The following is a 26068-nucleotide window of genomic DNA, read 5'->3' on the forward strand; positions in this document are numbered from 1 at the left end:
GCACGCAAATGGAACATAAAATGTTGATCAGAGCGATCTAGAGTGCTCGAGAGCAGTCAAATGGAAATCGCTATAACTTATTTTTGAAATCTCGCGCACGCGCCGCGAACTTGTCCCACTAACTTGCCCCCCCCCCCTCGCTTACCCACCGTCTTCTCCAAAGTTTGAGAGACGCCCGCGAATGCGTTGACGAAGTTACGTGTGAAATAACCAGTAAACGCTAGCTTTTATTATTAATCCAAGATACAGCGAACAATTTGGCGCGATAAGAGTCCGTTTGCCGGTAATTTAGCGGGATGAAAACTAGTTGGCAGTCTCTTAAATCTAGGCGTTTCAAGGTCATCGCGTATGCTAATCGATTTTGAAAAAATGGCCTTGAATATCATCGTCGAAATGGTCGAATAGCGTTGGCGAAGCTACAGGCATAACCCGTCCCTTAAGGCATAATAAATAAACAATAAATAATTGCGAACTAGTAACTACAGTTTAACGCCTAATCTAATAACAAAATAATAAAAACACGACAGAATGCGTAAGTGAAACTGTCGTGTTATTACATCTAGTGTAAGGAGTTTCAATTTTACCTAGCCTAATCTAATATTATTGGCGAATGTCAAGATTGCAATATCGCCCTATCAGACCATTCTTGAGAACGCAACAGTCATGGTTTAATCAAAATACCATCAGGGGTTACCATTATGAAGATCTTCATTAAAGCCATTGGACTAGTTTTGTGGTGAGCAACGATGTTTAGAATAATGGAATCGGTGGTGTCGTACGTCTATGGCGACGTCGAAACTCAAATTAAAGTGGTTCTAGTGTTTCTCACAACCTTGTTTCTCGTGTTGCTGATTCAGAGGCAACTGAAACATTTGAGGTATAACCTTCCACCGGGACCCTTCAGCTGGCCCATAGTGGGTCATCTGCCCTTCCTCGGAGACACTAAACACCTCTATTTTCACAATCTCTCCGAAAAATACGGGAAGGTTTTCAGGTAAGAAACCTTTTTCGAAAGAAATTTTATAGAATTTTAATATAAATCCTAGAAAAAAATGAACTAAATTTCTACAGAATCTATGAAAATTAGGGACATTTATTAAAACCTGTACTACGAAATTATTTGCACAGAAGTTTTTAAGGTCAGCAATTCGCCGTTTCACTTTTTTAGCATTAATTAATAATATGCAGGCTATATCCCTTAAAAACATTTTGAGATAGAAATATTTATATACAATTATAAAATCGAATGTTCAATAGAATCAATTAAAATTTTCTAAAGGATCTATCGAAATTTGTATGAATTTTCTATAGACTCTAAAAACATTTAGGTAAAAATGTAGGAGTCTAAAACATCAAGTTTGAAATAGTCCTATCACCAGATGTCGGAAAGCAAGAAAATGAAAATAAAATAAAATGAAATGAAATGAATGTTGAAACGGCTATTTGTAATATGTAAACAGTTTTTTTTTAAATATTAAGAGCCTAAATGAAAACTATTATTTCTTCATCGTGGTCTTATATTTATTTTAAAAATAACGAAACCCAAATATTTTATCTTAAAACAGTTTCTTACAAATGTTGTCCGTAAAATTTTTAATCAAACCAAAATTCTGGAATGTATATTGTAGATCGCCTTTCGAAAAACAAACCCCTTCTATCCCAATTTAATTGAAATATATATCAGTATTTTCTTCTGTAGTATTACGCAAACGCAATTTGAACCTGGTTGTACTAAAATTAAACTATACATTGTTAAAACAATATTTAATTAATATTACTGCCAAGAACGGATAGACCTGTAAGGCACCATATTAAATTACGCCCAGGGCCCCACAAAAATCTTATTACGACCCTGCAAGGTACATTTTTTTCAATTCCCTGATACAAACAAATTTGGTTTCAAAAAAGTAATAAATCCTTACTCACCAGAAGAACCGTCTCACTATCGTGGTCACTGATTACGATGTCATCAAGGATATCTCATTCAACGACCACTTTTCAGGACGCATTCCAAATGGATTGCAAATCATACCTGGACAGCCGAGTACGTTTAAATATTGGCAGTGTTAAGGGCTCCAAAAATAATAAGGAAATTATATGCGTGAGCACTTGGAATGTCTAAGTATTCATTGCCACCGTGTTGCGAAAGCGGGCTAAACGTCGGAAACTGGTCTATGTGTAAAATCACCTATTGGCTATTGATATGATTAAAACAAGAGCAAAGAAGTAAGTGAACTTCTATTCAAGACAAGGCTTAATGTCGACTAGGAGCCGAGTCTAGCTAAACAAGTCGCGGTCGAAACTCTTCATGGTAAACCAAGCCCGTTTCTATGAGAATCATTTGGGACACCATAGTCTTACTTTGACATTCCAAGTGTATACATATACAAGGTGTTTTTATTGGTCGATAAAGTTATTTTTTTCGATCAAATAATAAAAATATTGTTCGATTTAGATGCAATTCTGGTAGAAAGTGTCCCCCGGCACGTATAATGTACAGTACAAATTTCAACTTTCTAGAAAACATAGTTTTTGAAAAAAATCATTTTTTCGAAGAAAAAAACACCCTGTATAGGTTTCTGCACAATGAAATGAAGTTCTTGAAATGTTTTTAGATAAAAGGGGGCGCTGCGCAACATATTAGGGGACCGAATCTGCCTTCGAATTTGTTTAAGCTACACGAGACATTGTGCACCGATTTTCTGGATTTATTACCCTCGCTGTGTCGTACGCGCGAGTGTCATGTAAAATCAGAGGTACCCTTTTTATCTAGAACTTTTCAAGAACCTCATTACAGTCAAAGCGCAATATAGCGTCTGTGATACAGTGGTTGGGCTCATTTAGTGGGTTCCAATGTGAATTTGAGAGTTAAAACCACGCTTGCTGTCTGGTGGCACAATGTGTTCTGAAACATTCAGAAAGGAATTTAAGAAAATTCGCGTGCACGCTCCTTTATAATAACGTAGGCAATGGCCAAAGATGAGAGTTTTAGTCTTCTAAGTTCTGGCAGCATGCTTGGCGACGGGGAGGAATCATGGGTTAATTCTGGACCGAAAACTATCGCTACGCCCCCTTTGGTTCGCCATTGAAACCTAGATACATAGCGGCTAAAGCAGACGCTATTAGTTTTTCCTCGTCGTTATTCGTAAATTTGACTTAATAAATAATGGTACTTGCATTTTAATATAATTTTTACATCTTTGCTTATTTTTTGATTATACGCCACCTAGAATCGTTTCGGTCACGAGAAAGAGATTTAATCAAGGACATAACGACAAATAATCAAATTATAAAATAACCAAACTTTAAACGACGGATAGTTCATGGTACTACAACATTTTATTTGCAAGTTCTAAATTTGCATATCCGAAACATTAAGTACAAAATGAATAAACGACTATTAAAATGTGTTAAAACATCACGATTTACATACAATGACCTGACTAATTATAAATTTTAATCTCTCCGGGTGAACTATGTTTACGGAGGTTTTACATTCACCACGTCTGTCTGTTTGGGTGTGTCTGTCTGTTATTCCCTGCGAACACACTTTTGAAATTGTGGAAAAGGTGTTTTCAAAAACCGTTCTTTCTTCCTTCGGTTATAGTATGTGTGTTCGTTTACTCTGTAAATTTGTATTGTGTGGTGACGTATGTTGGAGTATTTGTAAGTGTTGTTTGTGTGTTATGGCGTATGTTGGTGTGATAGTGCGTGTGGTTTGTGTGTTATGGCGTATGTTGGTGTGATAGTGCGTGTGGTTTGCGTGTTGTGGCGTATGTTGGTGTGATAGTGCGTGTGGTTTGTGTGTTATGGCGTATGTTGGTGTGATAGTGCGTGTGGTTTGTGTGTTATGGCGTATGCTGGTGTGATAGCGCGTGTGGTTTGTGGGTTATGGCGTATGTTGGTGTGATAGCGCGTGTGGTTTGTGTGTTATGGCGTATGTTGGTGTGATAGTGCGTGTGGTTTGTGTGTTATGGCGTATGTTGGTGTGATAGTGCGTGTGGTTTGTGTGTTATGGCGTATGCTGGTGTGATAGTGCGTGTGGTTGGTGTGTTATGGCGTATGTTGGTGTGATAGCGCGTGTGGTTTGTGTGTTATGGCGTATGTTGGTGTGATAGTGCGTGTGGTTTGTGTTTTATGGCGTATGTTGGTGTGATAGTGCGGTGGTTTGTGTGATATGGCGTATGTTGGTGTGATAGTGCGTGTGGTTTATGTGATATGGCGTATGTTGGTGTGATAGCGCGTGTTGTTTGTGTGTTATGACGTATGTTGGTGTGATAGTGCGTGTTCTTTGTGTGTTATGGCGTATGCTGGTCTGATAGTGCGTGTTGTTTGTGTGTTATGGCGTATGTTGGTGTGATAGTGCGTGTTGTGGCGTATGTTGGTGTGACAGTGCGTGTGGTTTGTGTGATATTGCGTATGTTGGTGTGATAGTGCGTGTGGTTTGTGTGATATGGCGTATGTTGGTGTGATAGTGCGTGTTGTTTGTGTGTTATGGCGTATGTTGGTGTGATAGTGCGTGTGGTTTGTGTGTTATTTCGTATGTTTGTGTGATAGTGCGTGTGGTTTGTGTGATATGGCGTATGTTGGTGTGATAGTGCGTGTTGTTTGTGTGTTATGGCGTATGTTGGTGTGATAGTGCGTGTAGTTTGTGTGTTATGGCGCATGTTGGTGTGATAGTGCGTGTGGTTTGTGTGTTATGGCATATGTTGGTGTGACAGTGCGTGTGGTTTGTGTGTTATGGCGTATGTTGGTGTGATAGTGCGTGTGGTTTGCGTGTTATGGCGTATGTTGGTGTGATAGTGCGTGTGGTTTGTGTGTTATGGCATATGTTGGTGTGATAGTGCGTGTGGTTTGTGTGTTATGGCGTATGTTGGTGTGATAGTGCGTGTGGTTTGTGTGTTATGGCGTATGTTGGTGTGATAGTGCGTGTTGTTTGTGTGTTATGGCGTATATTGGTGTGATAGTCCGTGTTCTGGCGTATGTTGGTGTGATAGTGCGTGTTGTTTGTGTGTTAGTATATCCACTCTCCGTCTGCTACTATAGTTATTGACATTTGGGACGGACCGAGCACTAAGGGTTACGTTGATCGTCTTCGCATCCAAATAGCAGGGTTTCCACCAAATGTTCACGGTATACATCTTATTATCAATTTACGATGATGTCGGTTGGTATTTGAACCCGAACCCTCCTGCTTGGCAGGCGAGTGTTCTACCATACAACCACCGACGCTTATTACACTTTTCTTAAAATTAGAAATTCAACTGAAGTGGAAGCGTACATGAATTTTTTTAATAATTTAAAATTTTGGTTCTTATTTCAATAAAACGAAATTCCGTGTTCGATTTAAATTACTGCGTAGAAGAAATTCAAATATTGCGGTTTGTCTAAAAATAAAAACCAATCCGGCGACCAGGATATAAACCCGGACTCTCCTGCTTGGCAGGCGAGTGTTCTACCACAAAACAACGATATTTAGAAAAACAGCTTTAACGAAAGTCCATTTCTCTTTACGATTTTATAAACGTATTAACGTCATTTTATTCTATAATATTTTTAATGTTTATAAATTAATTAGTTATTTTGATATAAAATACGGTCGTGGCCAGGAAACGAACGCGGGTCGTACTTTTATCAGGTGGATTGTTAACCGCTGAGCCATTGACTTTTATGTAGTTCTATTGAAAATAAAAATATCATAAAACTCTTACGAGGAGAGGAATATTTCAGCTGGCCAACTTGTTCATTAACCAATGCTAAAGATTACCGATAGGTGTCCTTACGCTCAACAAGGAAAGAGCTTGATTAATTCCTTATTAAAAGCCATTCTGGACGCGCTTTTCTAGAGGGACGAACGCGTATGACTGTCATGTCCAAGATTCAAATCTTAATCTATGAGGCGAGATAGTCGGGATGGTTTTATTGAATCCACCATTACTGTTTAAGGTATGGGTGAAATGAGTGGACCCGACTGGAAGGATCAGCGTCGTTTCCTGTTGCAATCCTTCAGAGAACTGAGAATGGGCCGAACACACGGGGCCATCACGGCGCAAGACCACGTCGCCCGGTTCATGAAGACCTTGCGAGACCACGAAGGAAGCGCGGTTCGCTTAAGAGACGTCCTGGTGCACGAGGCCAACAACCTCATCTTCCAACTGATGGCCAACACCACCTTCGATCCGAACTCGAAAATGTCAAAAATTGTCCAGAACTTTCAGGCTAGTTTTCAAAATTATTCGGTGGCGAATAAGAAGAAGTACTACTACCCGTTACTCGGCAAATTCTTTTCGCTGTTCAATTCGGAAATCAGAAAAGCCATTCAATCTCTCTCCGCTCTCAAAGTGGAGGTCGAGTAAGTCACTTTCTTCAATTAAGAAATTCTTGTAAAGTTTTAGATATGGCTATAAAATTGTCGAAACATTTTCATCGGTTAATATAGATTATTAAAATATTTATATTCATAAATAAATTATATAGATAATATTCCTGATTAACCACACACAAATTTACATGTATTTCTAAAATATTTGTAAATCGCAAGTAAAGCTCGTAGTTCGTAAACATAAATGAGTATTTATTGAAACCTGATTCCAGTTATGAAACACCTGATTCCGTTTATCATTCATTTTTTGTTTGAATATCAATTAATATCTAGTTAAACTTGTTTAAGTCTTGCATTTACGATATTTAAAAGCTCTTCCCTACTTTTCTACCAGACAGGGTACAATATTTCGTAACGATAGACATTTTTACCCGTGATTTGCAGGAAACAATTGGAAAAACACGAGACAGAATACCAAGAGGGCTACAACAAAGATTTCATGGACTTCTACCTACAGGAGATCATGCAAAATCCTGACAAGTCTTTCACGAGTTTGTATCGAATCCAACTGTTCCACAACCTATAGTGTTGCGATGATAGTATGTTAGTCAAACACTTGTAAGATTTATGATAAAAGGGGTATTATTGTAAGCCTCACTTATCGAACTCCATAGTATCATGGATTCACAATTTTATTTGTAAGAGCGCTAGCGGGCGATTTGAAGAACAGAGCTTTTTCTTATGTATCGGGTCAATTAGTTAATTTGTCAAATTGTAAAATAGACAGTACATTTCTAAAAACTACAAAATTTTCACAACAGAACAATCTCTGGTATCAAATTCGACGCTACTGATCGTGGTTGGAGCGGAAGCGACGCAGCTTGCCCTCGAATGGGTTTTTCAAAACTTGCTTCTCTACCCCGAAGTCCAGGAAAAGATGCACAAGGAGATCATTTCCATCGTCGGCAAGGACCGGTTACCGGAATGGAGCGACAGACAGGAGCTGCCTTACACCCAAGCCGTCTTCCTGGAGGTTCTCCGACACCAAAACATGATGCCCGTTAACGAAGAAAGGCTGTGAGTTATATGAAAAGATGATAACAGATTTGAAGCGGAAATCAACCAGTTGACATACAATATACTGGTTTCTAGAATTCTGGAAGACGACCAGTTTGGTGGATATGACGCCCCGAAAGGAGCGGCTCTCCTGATGGTCTATTGGTCCGTCAACGCCGACAAGAAAATCTGGGGAGATCCCGAAGTCTTCAGACCCGAAAGATTCGTGTCCAAAGACGGGAAAAGGTTGAACGAGATGGTTGACTATATCGTCGCCTTCTTTGTGGGTGCGTATTCATTAGCCAAAGAAGATTCAATTCCATTTTCTAAATCTTTGCTTTTGTGCCGTCTTCAGGGAAGAGGAGCTGTCCCGGAGAAGGAATTGCCAGGATGAATACTTTCTTGTACATGAGCGCCGTGTCGCAGAAATTTCAAATACTGCCTCCGAAAGAAGGACTCAACACCAAAGTCATCTCCTCAATCTCAATCAGGCTGGAAAATGCTAGATTCGTTTTCAAACTTAGAGAGTAAAATGTCTTAAGACTAATCTACAAACTTACCGTAACAGAGCCAAAAAGAATTAAGTTTATCAAAGATTTCTTATTTTGCTCAATTTGTATGCTTCATAATTTAGATTTTATTTAAGTATTGTTTGTTTAATAGCTAATTCTTTAATGCAATATAAGCAGTACGCTTACGAGTTAGTTAAAGTCCAATTTTTTCCAAATCATATTTGATAATAAATCACCGTAACTCTGATTTGAACACTGAAGTATTTTGCGCATTATTTAATACAATATATGCTTTTTACTTCACCATGAAGACAATATATTTGGCCCCAAAAATTAAAACTTTAATATAAAGGTTAAAATAAAAGTCACAACACATTTGTCCAACTTCCTCTTATCTGATCAGATAAAATCAGTTATTCTTATTTTATTATGTTAACTCATCTACTTTTTTAATTGAAATTTTCTTGTTGTGTTATTAGTAAGTAATAAAAACTTTTAAGAGAGTCATTAAAGAAACCGGATGAATTTCTAAGCTTTATTTCTGCAGGTGGTTAAAAATCATTCATCTGATTTTGATTACATTGAATAAAATATTAATTAATTTTAGGAAAAAGCTCAGCTACGCTGAGTAAAGAAGGTGCTATATAGGTAGACCTGAGTCATTCGTTGCGGCCAAGAAGGGACAGGTATTTGAGTGGATAATAAATAGTTTTAAATGTAAATTAATTCCAATTAAGTTTTTTTGGGGTTACACACATACGTAATTAACGAGGTTATCGTATACCTTTAAAATTGTGTAGTTTTTGACTATCGCCTTCTAGTGACCGACGCTGTATGTATATATCAAAACACACTAAAAACTACATAACCGTAATGGCAACCACAATTGTTTATTACCGCGTTATCGATTAATGGAAAAAAAGTTTTAACAAATTGTACAACACCAATGTCCAAATATCATCTTATGTATTGCTGTTTTCCTTTTCAGTCTATATATAGCGGCCATTATGAAGTAAGTTGGTGAAATATATTTATGATTAATTATTAATTTTTATTAAAACTTGTTTTAGGGTTACTTAGTGGAAAAGTACACTGTCTACTGTCTCGTACATATTTCAAAATTAGACTTAGTTTTACAATAATTACGTGTAAAATAGTCACAGTGTTTGAGATCGGCGGCGTACTCGCCCAAGACTGAACGCGAACTTTATTAAACCTTAAAAATATAAGTGTTTATAGTATACTGACAATCGTTGAAAGTTTATCCTTCTAATTATATAGTAAAACCATTATTATAAAATAGTCCTCTTTTGTGTACTATATACATGTAACTAATACTGCACATCGTTAATAAAAATGGCCGCTATATATAGGCTGAAAAGGAAAACAGCAATACATAAGATGATATTTGTACATTGGTGTTGTACACTTTGTTAAAACTTTTTTCATTAAGCAAATACGCGGTTTACGGGTAATAAACAATTGTGGTTGCCATTACGGTTATGTAGTTTTTAGTGTGTTTTGATATATACATACAGCGTCGGTCACTAGAAGGCGATAGTCAAAAATTATATAATTTTAAAGGTATACGGTAACCTCGTTAATTACGTATGTGTGTAACCCCAAAAAACTTAATTGGAATTAATTTACATTTAAAACTATTTATTATCCACTCAAATACCTGTCCCTTCTTGGCCGGCAACGAATGACTCAGGTCTACCTATATATCATCTTCTTTACTCAGCATAGCTGAGCTTTTTCCTATAATATATGTCCTTTTTAAGAACTATACACACCTATTTCTTGAAATGTTTTATTTGTAATATTTTATAAATTATATAGTTATATTATATATTATGTATAATATATTATATGTAATATATATATATAAATTATATTTTCGTGGGTTATAAGCTCAATTCAAATTACGAAACTCTAAATATGAATTTGTTACCAACTTGAATATATAATTATTGTTACGAGAGTATGTATAAAATAGTTTTGATTCTGGTGTAAGACTAAGAGCAAAAACGATAATCAATTTGAAATGAACGTATTTACAATGAAAAGAAATATTTTAAAACATACATTGACACTTATCATACCAAAACTATATTAATGAACATTTAACATTACATTACCAAAAATTATATTTATTTCCACTAGGTTTACTGTTTAGTAAAATCTATTTATTTCCACTAGGTTTACTGTTTAGTAAAATCTATTTATTTCCACTAGGTTTACTGTTTAGTAAAATCTATTTATTTCCACTAGGTTTACTGTTTAGTAAAATCGTAGACATATTTCTCCAATTATATTTCTTTACAATAATTTTTTAAGTAGCACATAATAATTGTTTTCGAAAACATTTTCACGTGAGTACAATACAGCTAGTAATGATTCAGATTTAGTTGGATCGTGTTTCGTATGTTGAACTAGAAAAGGCTTCACGAAACCAGCTCCTTTCTCTAATTCTAATATTTCAGAAGGACCTTTTGAGTTCGGTTTTGTTGGCACACGATAGTAGAATCTCGCCCAATCATACAAACAAGTGTTTTCTCGATTGTCAAGGCGATTAGGGTAAATATCATTGCCTTGTTGTTTCATAAAAATATCGGTGCTTTCGGGCTCATTCTCTTTCAAAGATAGCAAATCTTGATATCGCTTAAGTAAGCGCTTTCTGTGTTCTTTAGGAGCAGTATTCACGAATTCGAAACTATCTGACTTTCCATACAAATGCTGATGTGTTAAACAATCAGCTGGCTGGTAACTGCCGATTTCTCGTAGCGATATAGCTTTTAGGCCTAAAGCCCAAAGACGACTACGAACAACGTTATTCGCCAAATCATTCCACAAATTATCTTGGTCAGATTTATCTTTTTTCGTAATGTACGAAGTAATATGACGTGCAATAGCCATTTTATCATCCGCTACAAACTGAATGTCCATGTTACCTTTGAAAGCCAAAAGCAATACAGGGTTATAGTCATTAATTTGTATTTTAGCCTTTGTTCTAGCCAGCGAATAGAGCTTTTTCGACGATTTTCCGGAGACAAGATGTCTTATAGTGGTGTCAACTTCATTCAGTTTACCTATACTAGTAACTTCTTTGGGAAACTTGAAATGACAATGCGTTATAAACTTATCACCTGATTTTTTCCTCCTAAAACAAGTTCGATTGCATTTGTTCCATTGATACTTGGATACTAAATCGTACAACGTTGGGCTCTTAGTCTTGTTTGGGAACGCGCAAGTGGCATGTTTTTGGATAAAGTTCATAACGACCTTATTAGGCGCTTCGCCAATTTTCGGTACGTTTTGTATCCATAAAATAAAATGAATATGAGGAGCACCTCGACTTTAATATTCTACCCTACAAAAAATGTTCAACTTCCCGCAAAACTGGGTTTTCTTTACTCATAATGAGATTTTGCCAAACAGCTTGAAACCTATTATGAAAATGTCGTGTTACGGCAACTGAGTCATTACTGCAAAGTTCACCAACTGGAATTTTAGAACCTTTTTCCCTTGATGGGTAAAAAGATCGCAAATGATAACGTAGCTCAATCCAATCGTATTTAGAGTTATAAGACACGTAGGTGGATCATAATAAAAATACATTGTTTTCACTTCACCGCATCGCTTATACCAATACTCTTGAGTGCCTCGCACATTTTGCATGTAAGCTGTCAAACCAGCTTCCAACTCTTTATCATTGCTTAGCACTCATACGAGACAAATGCTCGATACTATTCGACAAACCTTTGATTTCACTGTCATAAAGAAGATGATAGAGAACCTTCTATCCTTTTTTAAAATTCTTTGAGGACAAAAATTCCATAAGCTATTTAAAACATATGAGATAAAGATAACGAGGAAACAAGTTAACTCTGAACTTATATGTTATACTCTATACGTGAAGGATGTTGTAAGCTTAAGTTCATAATGGTTAATGTGTAGTATTTTTCTACCTTTTTACATTTTATAGTATTTCTTTATCTATATTTATGTATCGGAAAATTGTTTTTTTTTTAAATATTTTCTGTATATATTTGCGTATCAGAGTTGTGTGTTGTCGTATTAAAAGTAGAAAAAGGATTTTTTCATAGTGTTATTCTACCTATTTACATATCGGAAATGTATTTATATTTTACCGTATTTAAAATATAGGTAATTGTTTTTATAGTATTTTTTATACCTATATTTACATATTGAAATTGTTACGCATACGTGGTTCCCATTTAATATTGGAATATTTATAGTAATAAAAGATAACTATTGTAGAAAATAAAAGATATTTTAATTAAAACATTTCTTAATTTCTTTATTGTCTAAAAATATTTACAAATTTTTATATTGTTTAACTTCATTCATTTTTAAAAATGTAATTGCTTGACTTAAATAAAGCGTGAAAGTAATTATTTTCAAAATTATATTTACAAATCTTATCCACACAAATTTCATTTCATTTTCATTTTAGTGTTTGATAGTGTCTTTCTGGCTATATTTGTGTATAAGAATTCTATTTTACCGTATTTAAATAGTAATAAAAGCGAATTGAAAGTTTGAAGAAAATATGAATTTAGTTCGTAAATAAAATCCTTTTATAGTACTTTGAAGGACTCTTAATACGTTTTCAACTTGTATAAAATTAAAAACAATAATCTAAGATACCCTTTAAAGTTAAATTCCTTTAGAGTTTATCAGTAAAACCACTTACTTTAAGTATTTTTTCAATCCTTTTACCTATATTTACATATTGGAATTGTTACAAATGGTTCTTTTAAACGTAACTTAGTACATTAATTAAGTATTTTTAATTTACCGAAATTAAAATATAGGTAAGTGGTTTTTATCTTATTTTATACCTACGGAAGCGATAAATAAATTATAGCAATAAATTTTTAGAGTTTGGGGATGGGTGGGAAAAAATAAGGCTCTTCGTTTTTCCAACTGCTTTTCTGATGTACCCAAAAATGGACCAAAATAGACCAAAAGTACCCTAAAAACGACCAAAGTCACCATTTTCGGCCCTATGTACCCCATTTCGAACCAAAAGTACCCCAAACTGGACTTATTAGCTTTATTGTAATGTTAAACTCCCATAGAGCTTCCCCTAAAAAGAAAAAAACTTGTGGGTACATGAATTATTTCGGAGAGGGAATCCATGCTTTAAATTCAAATTAACCGCGCTCCCCGGGCAATCCGCGCCTCCCAGGTAATCCGCGCACGCGCGCGCGAACACTATCTTCGCGCCTAGGTTATTAAGTATCATACAACTTACATAATTTCAACTTATTTCGTACGATAAAACGCGATCGAGATATTCGTTTTAAGAAATACTCGTGAGATAGGTTCAAGTGCCAAGCGTACTACAATGATATTAAAATGAAGTTTAAAAATATTTCCATTCTACTTTAACAACGAATATTCCATGACGTCAAAACACTCTTAAATTCAAATTAACCGCGCCTCCCGGGTAATCTGCGCACGCGCCGCCTAGGTTATCAATTTTTACATCATTTCAACTTATTACGTACGATAAAACGTGATAAGATATACGTTCAAGTGTCTTTCGCGATAAGCGGAGATAAATGAAAAAGTTGGGCGGGACACAATATGTTGATATACGAAAAAACAAATCGTCGCGAGAAATATCATAAATACATTGACTTTTCGACGTTTTTACCCCCATTTCACCCCATAAATCCCGCATCTCGATCCCGAACCCAAACCCGAACCCGGGTTCGGAGCCTCGCCCTTACTTTCCTTCTACTTTTAACCTTGTAAATATGTCTTAGAAGAATACGACGCGCACTAAAATGTGGAACTAATTCCCTTAGAGTTCTCAAATAACTCGTACATTTCTTCGAATCAAGGCAGTGACCCATTCTAACTTGGTGAGAACCAGCACACTTGCTAAATATTTCAAGCCTTTTTGGAATTACCTATTGTCTTGAAAATTTCTACAATTCTTTCTACAGACATAAGCCTAATATAACAAATAGCGCCACAATTCCAAGAATGTTTGTTCTCTTTTAGTTTTTCACCATTCCCTTCATCAGCATTTACAATAAGAGGACACTGACCACACTCAATCGATAATTGATTTTCTAAAGTCAGTTTCTTTTTTTAAGGTATGGAAGGGTAATTTTTTATGTATGTTTTCTTTTCCGTAGTTAAATTTGTTGCTGAACAAATTTACGGCCCTCGTTCATTGTATTACCACTAGAATTGCGAACAACTAGCCGTTCAAAATTCCCATTATTATTATAATCAGAATTTAAACTACTGAGGTCATTCCTCGGGCCCTTAATGGGTCAGAGAGTGCAATAACTGGTGGCTTTACCGGGGAGTCGGGGTCCGGCTCTTGTAACCCATAAGGGCTTTGGCGCACTGGGAGATGTTAGCTCTAGTCAAATGGTCCTATCTCCACCTCCGACTTCGGTCGGGTAGGGGCTGGATACTGAGCTTCGGCTCAGGCTAACGGAGAAGGTCCGTGCAAACTGACCGCCTCGGTGGATTGGGTAGCCTGCTGTGGGGCGGCGGGCCTCCGTATGAGGGCACGGCGGTCCTGTTTCCCGGCCTTTTGGAATCACACCGGGATCTCCGGTGCCAGCTGTGCCGGGTTACTTGGACTGCTGTGTGCTCGTCGTTCCCCTTTAGGAGCTCTTTCCAAAGGGCTTGACTCCCTGCCTCCATAGGTGGGGTGTCGGCTGGAGCTGCTACAGCATCCATTCTTAATCCCACTGCTGTGTGCGAAGTGGGGATTGGTCCACCCATTGCTACACCTTCTGCTGGGTTGAGTGGCTTGCGTCGAAGGTGCGACCATCAGTAGTGGGGTTCTGCTACCCATGCTGGATTTGTCACCTGTCCGGGCTTGGGGACGCTGGCGTAGGGCACTATGATGATAGGCCTCCGGTGGTATGGTCTTTGTTACTAGGTACACCGGGCTATAAATTCTGACACACTGAAGTCATTCCTCGTATGACTATCAAGATTATTTCTCAGACCACCAGTGTGGTTATTTCTTTTACCACCAGTGTGGTTATTTAGAGTACCACCAGTGTTATTTTCAAAGCTATCATTTTCAAAAATATTTAAATCTAAATATTTAAAAAAACCAAGTGGCAAATTATTGAGTGTAGGTTTTTAACGCCATAAAAGATGTCGCTATACCGTAACTACTACTTAATTAGGCGGATACTAAAAAAAACATTATATTTTCAATAGGGAATGTGTCATATGTACAGGGATGTCTTTCGGGTGGGGCAAGGAGGGCATTGTTAAGTTAAAAGGAACCACCTATGGACTGCATGATAAAATTGGCGAATAAGTAGATAAGTCCATAATGAAAAGGGATAATAAAGCTAAACCCTAAACAAATTTGAAGAAATTTAAAAACTTACTAAAAGCTCGTACACAAGAACTATTTGGTTAAATAACCTGTACGTAGAATCGATATATTTTCGTTATATTTTTCGCTAAAACTTAAATAAATGAGTTTTGAAAGCCTTTAGGTAGTCAACTAGTCATAGCAAATGAAATTTTGAATTCGGGAGCTCGCTCTAGCATATAGTACAAGCTTATACCATGGAGGAAGCACGTGACTGATTCTGCGTTCAGTCAATAGGAGCGGACATCTCCATAGAAGAGGAGGGGTTCAAAAATCAAGTGGCTCTGCCGAACGGCGGAGACACGAGCTGAGTCTCAGCGGACGAATTTTCGTGAAAATTGGTTGCTTTTCCTACGGTAATTTGTTTTCCTAACGGTGTTGCAATTCGGAGACTTTTTAATAATTTTAGTGTTTGTACTCAACTTTGAATTTTTCATATGATTTTTAGTAAGTTTCCAGGTTTTATTTAAGACTACTTTCATAATTTTCCCTTAATTATTTCGCTCGTAATCTACTTTTAAAATCGACGAAAATTTTAAGGCGAGGAAATGAATTCCCCGCCTTTGGGACCTGTATTTGTGGTAGTGAAAATTGCGCCGTGGTTTTTGACTTGCGGTTTTCAAGACACCAGATATTTTTGCGTTATATTGTTTTAAAACAATAATAGATCATGCCTGTAGCTCTAAAAAAAGTTTCTAAACGAAAGAAAACTAAAGGTGAGTAATATAATTTTGGGTTATCTATTGAAATTCCTTATTTCTCAACTTGCTATGGAGCCCGATTTTTCCGACTTACGGCGCGAACTCAGTAAAAGCCTCACGAGAAAACGGGCTATCGCGAAACGCTGAGATTTCGAATCTAGGGTACGTAGTTATATTACCTTTGATAAAGCTAAACCCTAAACAAATTTGAAGAAATTTAAAAACTTACTAACAGCTCGTACCGATAGGTCTTCGAGCGGACAAAAAGACGCGAAACTCGGACCAAATAGATAGGGCATTGGTACCTCTGATTTTTACCAGTTAAAAAAGTTAATAAATATGCATTTAACTGCATTAGAAACGCTCCTGGCCCATTCAACCGAATCCCATTCAATCGATTCCCGAGCGATCGAAAAACTCGCCAAATTGGCCGGATTTCAATTTATACTTTATGTGTTACGAAAACAATAAAATTGGGTGAAGAGCTGTTTTATTAGTTCAATATGTACTAATATCAAAAAAATTCGTAGGAGGGATAAAAACAGGGGCTTTGGGTGGAGAACAAAAGTAGTCTATTTCCGGGAACCCCCTGTCACCTAACCTAACCTACCTTATACTTCTCCATGTGACAGCATGTAACCCGTGGTACAATATTCATTGTGATGTTCGGTAACAGCCAATAAATTGTATTTCGCCCCCAAAAATTTACATTCTGTACTTGCATACAAACAATATTACATTTTTGAAAATACCGCCAAAACATTCCCAATTAATAACTTTTAAAACGGTCCGTGTGATGGATGACCTACAAGTTCCTATTTTCTAAAGTGAAGTGTACTATAGTCTGAAAAACATAAAATTCGTCACGTACCCTGTTATATCCTTGAAACTCATAAATTCAGATATTTAAGAAAAATCATACCATGTCTATAAATTGAAATTCTTGCTTGAAAAATTCTTTCAAATGGGATTCGGTTGAATAGGCATACTTCTTAGAAACGTCTTGTTTTGGCAAATACTAAAAAGCATACCAGCATACTTAGCATACCTAGCATACCAGCTGGCCAAGATAGAAGCGAACTTGGCTAATCGCATACCATAAAGATGTCGCGTTGGGTTCATTTTAAACGGGTCCCATCCAATTTTATCGTTAACATTACTTCGTTTTAATTTGATTTTAAGCATTTTAGAATAACCTTCGTTAAATTATTTTCATTTTAAAACATTTCCACTCAATTTTACCGATAATTGTAAACGTTTCTACGCCGTTTGGAGCTATTCTGGAAAAAGCATACCGGCCGAGAGAAAAAGCATACCAACAAGCCGTCGCGTGGAACTCGTCTCATTATTGATTATTCTAATCATTAAAATTAAGTTTAATTTCCTTGTATTATGGTTTATTTGGTTTCTAACAAATGTTAGCTTTAATTCGTGTCGTTTTCACAAAAGAAGCGTAAAAATTCAAATCGCATACCGGCCGAGAGAAAAAGCATACCAACAAATTTTTAATATTTGTAACATAAATAAAATCTTTTTTTTTAAATGGAAAAATACCTAATATTTTTTCTGTTTTTAAGCCCTAGACTCTTCTCTTCAATGCCAGATATTCAAGAGAACCTTTCGCACTTTTTGTAAGCACCTGACATACATCGTGCATACACCTAGTGATGTAAAATACCCGGGTATTTATAACGCAAAGTAAATACCTTAGGTACTTACCCGGGTAAATACCTAAAATACATAAATACCCAGGTGTTTATAAACACCATTAATTTCTTTGTTAAATTTTTTTAATTTATTCAATTAAGAGTACGGTAATTGAAAAACCCACAAACACATCAACTTATGCTCACATTAAATTTTAATTATTATTTATTTATTTTCTGGACGATCACTTTAAAGTTCAGTTTCTGCTGCTACTGGGTCTCCTCAGACTCCGCATCATGACTATTTTCTTACCAGGATTAACACTAACAGTAACATGAGGAATTAAGGATTTTATTCATTTCATCGGGGCCATGAAAACATTTCCTGATATGCTTCGTCATTTTGTTGACATTAGAATGTTGGTACTTCTTCCAGCAATATTTGAATAGAGTAATATCGGCGTGACGTATATCGACGTCACCCATGCTTTTTCCTATAGATAAAAAACTGCCCTCAAAATGGCGGCCATAGCCCAAAGCTACAGAGCGATACTACTCTATACAACACCTTTATTTTATCTTTGAATAACTCCCAGGCTAGAAATAAAATTGACCAAAATAAAACTGCATTTAAAAAATGTAGTTTGCCCAAATTGCCCTACCTAATAAGCAAAAACAAAGCAAAAGATGTAGACAAGGAGGATAACAGATAGTACCACTCGACCCGATACTAACTGACGCCCCAATCATAAAAACCCTAGTTTTGGGTATTAACCCGGGCATGGGGTAAATACCCGGGTAAATACCTATTTAAAAATACCCTACCCACTGGGTATTTACCCGACTTACATCACTACATACACCTGACATACTTCGTGCCTACACCTGACATACATCGTGCATACACCTGACATACGTCGTGCATACACCTGACATGCGTCGTGCATACTCCTGACATACATCGTGCATACTCCTGACCAATATCGTGCATACTCCTGACACACTTACGAGGAGACGACCCGAGGTGGTTCTCACCGATTTTGTTCAAAGTTGGGGGATTGTTAGACCTAGATGTAACATGAAAGGGAAAAGTTACGCTGGGCTTCCGTTTTTCCATGGCAACCAAAAATGTTTTTGACAACATAATATGAGAAAAAGTCTACGTGAAATAACATGCGAAAATGACAAATTCTAAGGGTCCCCTGTGCAAAACTTCAATAAATCAAAAAAATATATATTTTTAAAAAATAAACAAAATAGTAAATTTTACATTTTTGGATTACTTTGGACAAATAGGGGGAATAAAAACCATTTTGGGTGAACTCGAGCTAATTTGAATAAATAGGTCGAAATTTTAGGTATAGGCCTAATACAAAATATTTGTAAAACTTATGCCGTGATAACTGCCATATATTTTCACCGATAAATCTTAAAATTTCTACATTACATTATCCGAACGATGTAAACAGATTTTAAGATTGCGATAGAAAAACGGATACAAATATAAATCATGGTACAATAAGTTAGGTAATTTGTATCCGATTAACCTGAGATTTTCTACGTTACATTATCTGCCCGAATGAATTCGTACTATAGATTTTTATAGAAATCCGACACCATTTTGTAAAATGGCGGATATCAATAAAACTCATCGTGTGATAAGTTCCGTAAATATTCGTCGATTAATCAGACATTTTCTACGTTTCAATAAATAAGCCCCTTACACTGTGATAGAAATCTGACGCCATTTTACAAAATGGCAGATATCAATATCTCATAATGCGATAACTGCCGAAATTATTTGTCCATTGATTTGAAATCTGCCGTTTGCAAAATAGCGCATAACAATGTATTTCTTGATTGTTATCAGAAAAATTATCGGAAAATTTATTTAAAATGGGTATATTTCGGCAAATTCAAATAATATTGGATACGTTCTTATATCATTGGGTTAACTGAAATAATTAAGGCTAATTTCACATTAAATTAGGAAAGGAATACATTTAGGTAAATTCGTATAATTTGGGTAAATTGAAATAACATTAAATTAGTTCAAATTACACTGTCGGCATTCATATAAATTGGGAGAAATTCAAACTATATTTGGTGTTTTTAATAATATTGAGTAACTTCAAATAATTTTGATTACATTGGAACAATTTTGAGTAACTTCAAATAATTTTGATTACATAGGAACAATTTTGAGTAAATTCCAATAATATTTGGTTAATTGAAATAATAGTGGGCAAATTTAAATAATATTGTGTATATTTATATAAAATTGGTAAATTGAAATAATATTGTGTATATTTATATAAAATTGGTAAATTGAAATAATATTGTGTATATTTATATAAAATTGGTAAATTGAAATAATATTGTGTATATTTGAATACATTGAGAAAATTCCAATAATATTGTGCAATTAACATAATTTTGTTTACAGTCTATTAATTTTCACTAAATCCAATTTATATAGTGAAAATTCGTTAACCATTGGGCGAATTATAATAATGTTGGTAAGTTTATATTATAATATATTATTTGGTTAAAATAAATATCGGAAAAATGTATATAATATTTTGTAAATAGACGAGTAAAGAAATCAGCTTTTAAATTTTTGCAACCATTTTCTGAGGGAATTGTGGGAAGGAGAAGATAAAGTGATTGGCTATTTCAGGGGTCTACACATAACCTTACTACTCTTTAAACAAATTAGTTAATATATAGACCAATATTCCGCCTCCTATAGGTGATACTTTAACCCTATTCTTTTGCTGTAGTGAAGTCCAAACGATAATTTTTTTTTAATTAGTTCTACCTTACCTTCGGGCATACCTGATTTTGGCCATTTTTTGACATATTGGCATATAATTTCCCGAATTACCAATAACTTCCCGAGTTACCAATAACTTCCCGAGTTACCAATAATTTCCCGAGTTACCAATAATTTCCCGAGTTACCAATAACTTCCCGAGTTACCAATAACTTCCCGAGTTACCAATAATTTCCCGAGTTACCAATAACTTCCCGAGTTACCAATAACTTCCCGAGTTACCAATAACTTCCCGAGTTACCAATAACTTCCCGAGTTACCAATAACTTCCCGAGTTACCAATAACTTCACGAGTTACCAATAACTTCCCGAGTTACCAATAACTTCCCGAGTTACCAATAATTTCCCGCGTTACCAATAATTTCCCGAGTTACCAATAGTTTCCAGAATTAACCAAAATTTCCTGAATTACAACCATTTTCCAAATTACCAATAATTCTACAATGCCAATTGAACTAATTTAATAATATTTCAATTTACCCAAATTATGCCTAAATGATGAATTTAACCATAATTATTTTCTATTAATCCAATGATATAGGAACTTAGCCAATATTATTGGATTTTGCCGAAATGCATTATAATTTACCCATTTTATATGAAGTTTCCTATAAATTTTTTATAACAATAATAATACGGAATTTATCGCACCAAGGGATACATCGAGGGATACATTGATGTGCGTTATTTTAGAAAACGGCGTATTTCTCTCAAAAGAAATAGGACTAATTTACTCGGTCAGAAATAGAAAATTTCAGAATAGTAGACCAATAATTACGGAACTTCTCAGACATGCGCCATAATGGCGCCCAAATTCTTTCAAAATAGAAAGGACTTATTTATTCGATCATTTAATGAAACAGAAAAATTCATATTTATCGTTGAATATACGGAACCTATATGACCGTGAGACATTTTGACATCCGCCATTTTGCAAAATGGCCTCGAATTTTATTAAAATTAATATGATTTATAGGACAAATAATTTCGGCAGTTATCGCATTATGATATCTGCCATTTTGTAAAATGGCGTCAGATTTCTATCACAGTGTAAGGGGCTTATTTTTTGAAACGTAGAAAATGTCTGATTAATCGACGAATATTTACGGAACTTATCGCACGATGAGTTTTATTGATATCCGCCATTTTCCAAAATGGTGTCGAATTTCTATAAAAATCTATAGTAAGAATTCATTCGGGCAGATAATGTAACGTAGAAAATCTTAGGTTAATCGGATACAAATTGCCTAACTTATTGCACCATGATTTATATTTGTATCCGCCATTTTATAAAATGGCGTCGTTTTTCTATCGAAATATAAAATTCTGTTAACATCGTTCAGATAATGTAATGTAGAAATTTTATGATTTATCGGCGAAAATATATGGCAGTTATCACGGCATAAGTTTAACAAATATTTTGTATTATACCTAAAATTTCGACGTATTTATTCAAATTCGCTCGAGTTCACCCAAAATGGTTTTTATCTCCCCCCCCCCCCCCTATTTGTCCAAAGTAATCCAAAAATGTTAAATTTACTATTTTTTTATTTTTTTTTTTTAATATTTTTTTTGATTTATTGAAGTTTTGCACAGGGCCCTTAGAATTTGTCATTTTCGCATGTTCTTTCACGTAGACTTTTTCTCATTTTATGTTGTCAAAAACATTTTTGGTTGCCATGGCAAAACGGAAGCCCAGCGTAACTTTTCCCTTTAGTGGGTTTCATGTTACATCTAGGTCTAACAATCCCCCAACTTTGAACAAAATCGGTGAGAACCACCTCGGGTCGTCTCCTCGTAAGTGTAGTTAGAAGAAACCACCTATGGACTGTGAGAAGGAAGATAAAATACGCGAAAAAGGAGATTAGTCCATAATTAAAAGGGATAATATAGCTAAATCCTAAACAAATTTTAAGAAATTAAAACACTTACTAATAACTCGTACCAATAGGTCTTCGAGCAAAAAAGGCGAAACTCAGATCAAATAGATCTTCGAGTAAAAATAAATTAAAAATAAATAAAATAGCCAGAAATTCCAACGGTAGACCGGTTTCGTTCTATTTGGAACTCATCAGTACCGTGCGGGAAATCTGGCTGGCGACTGTCAAATCTAAATGAGAAACTAAGCCTAAACATTAAAAATTTCAAAACGCGTTGCATATTTTATCATCCTTCTCACAGTCCATAGGTGGTTTCTTCTAACTTAACTTATCGTATATACGATTCTCCACCACACGCGTTTTTAAATTTTTAATGTTTAGGCTTAGTTTATCTTTTAGATTTGACAGTCGCAACTCGCCAGCCTGGGGCACGTCAAAATTCTAAGAATTCTTCCCTTGATAGTGAAAATTCTCACTTCTCAAACTTTTGACGGTCCTTCTCACAGGAAGTGACGTAGTCTCTTCTCACGAGTTCTCTTGAGAAGAGTGAGAATGCCTCCGAGCATTCTCACTTGGTCAAATTACAAATGAAAATGGCAGCTAATATTCTAATAAGTTTACTTGAAAATAAACATTATGATATTTTTTTGGACGAAAATTAATTTCAGAGAATATAGAATGGTTAGTTAATTTCCTACGAAACCTTTCCTTCATATATTGTCGTGAAATCGTCTAAAAATAATATTTATTGTCAAAGGCTTAGTTTACTAAGTTTCTGGGATTATCGTAACTTCGTAAACCGCCATCTTTAGAAGAGTCTTTTTACATTTGACGCATTTCAGCGAGTTCTTACAGGGAGAAAAATTCTCACGAAGAACTCTTCTCAAGAGAAGAACTCCTTCTCAGAATTTTGACGCGGCCCAGATTACCAATAGGTCTTCGAGCAAAAAAGGCGAAACTCAGATCAAATAGATCTTCGAGTAAAAATAAATTAAAAATAAATAAAATAGCCAGAAATTCCAACGGTAGACCGGTTTCGTTCTATTTGGAACTCATCAGTACCGTGTGGGAAATCTGGCTGGCGAGTGGCGACTGTCAAATCTAAAAGATAAACTAAGCCTAAACATTAAAAATTTCAAAACGCGTTGCATATAGCAACGGAAAGCCGAAAAGGGGGGAGTGTGGTGGAGAATAGTATATACGATAAGTTAAGTTAGAAGAAACCACCTATGGACTGTGAGAAGGATGATAAAATATGCAACGCGTTTTGAAATTTTTAATGTTTAGGCTTAGTTTCTCCTTTAGATTTGACAGTCGCCAGCCAGATTTCCCGCACGGTACTGATGAGTTCCAAATAGAACGAAACCGGTCTACCGTTGGAATTTCTGGCTATTTTATTTATTTTTAATTTATTTTTACTCGAAGATCTATTTGATCTGAGTTTCGCGTTTTTTTGCTCGAAGACCTATTGGTACGAGTTATTAGTAAGTTTTTTAATTTCTTCAAATTTGTTTAGGATTTAGCTATATTATCCCTTTTAATTATGGACTAATCTACTTTTTCGCGTATTTTATCATCCTCGTAAGTGTGTCAGGAGTATGCACGATGTATGTCAGGTGTATGCACGAAGTATGTCAGGAGTAGGCACTAAGTATGTCAGGTGTATGCGCGAAGTATGTCAGGAGTATGCACGAAGTATGTCAGGTGTATGCACGATGTATGTCAGGTGCATGCACGATGTATGTCAGGTGTATGCACGAAGTATGTCAGGAGTAGGCACTAAGTATGTCAGGTGTATGCACGATGTATGTCAGTTGTATGTACGAAGTATGTCAGGAGTAGGCACTAAGTATGTCAGGTGTATGCACGAAGTATGTCAGGAGTATGCACTAAGTATGTCAGGTGTATGTACGATGTATGTCAGGTGTATGCACGAAGTATGTCAGGAGTATGCACTAAGTATGTCAGGTGTAGGCACGATGTATGTCAGGTGTTGGCACGAAGTATGTTAGGTGTTGGCACTAATTATGTCAGGTGTATGCACGACGTATGTCAGGTGTAGGCATGAAGTATGTCAGGTGTATGCACGATGTATGTCAGGTGTATGCACGAAGTATGTCAGGAGTATGCACTAAGTATGTCAGGTGTAGGCACGATGTATGTCAGGTGTTTGCACGAAGTATGTCAGGTGTTTGCACTAATTATGCCAGGTGTATGCACGATGTATGTCAGGTGTAGGCATGAAGTATGTCAGGTGTATGCACGATGTATGTCAGGTGTATGCACGGAGTATGTCAGGAGTATGCACTAAGTATGTCAGGTGTAGGCACGATGTATGTCAGGTGTTGGCACGAAGTATGTCAGGTGTTGGCACTAATTATGTCAGGTGTATGCACGATGTATGTCAGGTGTATGCACGATGTATGTCAGGTGTATGCACTAAGTATGTCAGGTGTAAGCACGATGTATGTCAGGTGTTGGCACGAAGTATGTCAGGTGTTGGCACTAATTATGTCAGATGTATGCACGATGCATGTCAGGTGTAGGCATGAAGTATGTCAGGTGTATGCACGAAGTATGTCAGGTGTATGCACGAAGTATGTCAGGTGTATGCACGAAGTATGTCAGGTGTATGCACGAAGTATGTCAGGTGTATGCACGAAGTATGTCAGGTGTATGCACGAAGTATGTCAGGTGTATGCACGAAGTATGTCAGGTGTATGCACGAAGTATGTCAGGTGTATGCACGAAGTATGTCAGGAGTATGCACGAAGTATGTCAGGTGCTTACCAAAAGTGCGAAAGGTTCTCTTCTTAAAATCAAATTAAAACGAAGTAATGTTAACGATAAAATTGGATGTGACCCGTTTAAAATGAACCCAACGCGACGTCTTTATGGTATGCGATTAGCCAAGTTCGCTTCTATCTTGGCCAGCTGGTATGCTAGGTATGCTAAGTATGCTGGTATGCTTTTTAGTAGCTCCCCTTGTTTCTAGTGCGAAAGGAAGATTAAATTAAACATTAACTTACATAGTAAGTGTTGGGTAGTATTTTAAATACTTTTTCAGTATTTTGTATTTTATTTCAGATACTTTAAAGAAATGTATTTAGTATTTTATTTTAAATACATTTTTGTATTTTGAACAAAATACTGATTTTTTTAGCAAAAATACTTTATCCATCAAATAGTCTCCATACAACACCATCAAGCGGAGGAAATACGCCTAATTCATACTCACGCACAAACTCGTGAAAAATTCCGCTTATCGCACGTTGTGCCGTTGGAGTAGCGACGACTCGAGACTTACGAGACAATCTGCCTTTTAGATCGCGCATAAAAGTGGAATATTTTCAATCTTTCGAACAGTCTTTCATTTTTACCGCTTTTCAAGAAATCACAGCATTTTTAATATTTTAGTATTTTAAAATACTAAAATAAAGTATTTTATTTATTTTAAATACTTTATGCTGTGGGTATTTAGTATTATATTTTAAATCATTTACCGTAGGAGTACACGCTAAAAAAGGTTTTGTTAAATATTTTGGGTAAAATTTATTTCGACCCAGTTTGAGTTAATTTTAACCCATTTTGGGTTGTTCTAAAACTTTTGGGTTATTTCTCTGATTTGTCTTATTGCCCAACTTGGGTTGGTTCAATGTACCCAAAAACTAGTAACACTCCATAATGTCGGCTGCTAAACGTTCTGATTGTTTGAATGT

The 26068-nt window shown here is 35.8% G+C and overlaps 1 protein-coding gene across 1 annotated transcript; it reads left to right on the top strand.

Moving 5' to 3' along the window:
* The first annotated feature begins 1947 nt into the window (after window positions 1-1947).
* Window positions 1948-8155, top strand: LOC149943419 (cytochrome P450 2J5-like). Its single transcript, XM_090175127.1, has 6 exons — window positions 1948-2044; window positions 5947-6352; window positions 6767-6873; window positions 7144-7399; window positions 7475-7665; window positions 7734-8155. The coding sequence occupies exons 2-6, from the start codon at window positions 5949-5951 to the stop codon at window positions 7907-7909; spliced, it is 1134 nt and encodes a 377-aa protein (XP_090031253.1). The 5' UTR covers window positions 1948-2044; window positions 5947-5948; the 3' UTR covers window positions 7910-8155.
* The last annotated feature ends 17913 nt before the right edge of the window (window positions 8156-26068 follow it).

The sequence above is a fragment of the Leiobunum rupestre genome, chromosome 5 (assembly GCF_980474605.1).
Source record: "Leiobunum rupestre chromosome 5, qqLeiRupe1.1.hap1, whole genome shotgun sequence".
Classification (NCBI taxonomy): domain Eukaryota; kingdom Metazoa; phylum Arthropoda; class Arachnida; order Opiliones; family Sclerosomatidae; genus Leiobunum; species Leiobunum rupestre.

What these genes read in the sequence shown, in the direction of transcription:
- LOC149943419 (XM_090175127.1), top strand. Translation starts at nt 5,949, where the DNA reads ATGGGTGAAATGAGTGGACCCGACTGGAAGGATCAGCGTCGTTTCCTG. An exon ending in GCTCTCAAAGTGGAGGTCGA is followed by an intron (nt 6,353 to 6,766) that starts GTAAGTCACTTT and finishes CGTGATTTGCAG; the next exon opens with GAAACAATTGGAAAAACACG. An exon ending in CCCGTTAACGAAGAAAGGCT is followed by an intron (nt 7,400 to 7,474) that starts GTGAGTTATATG and finishes ACTGGTTTCTAG; the next exon opens with AATTCTGGAAGACGACCAGT.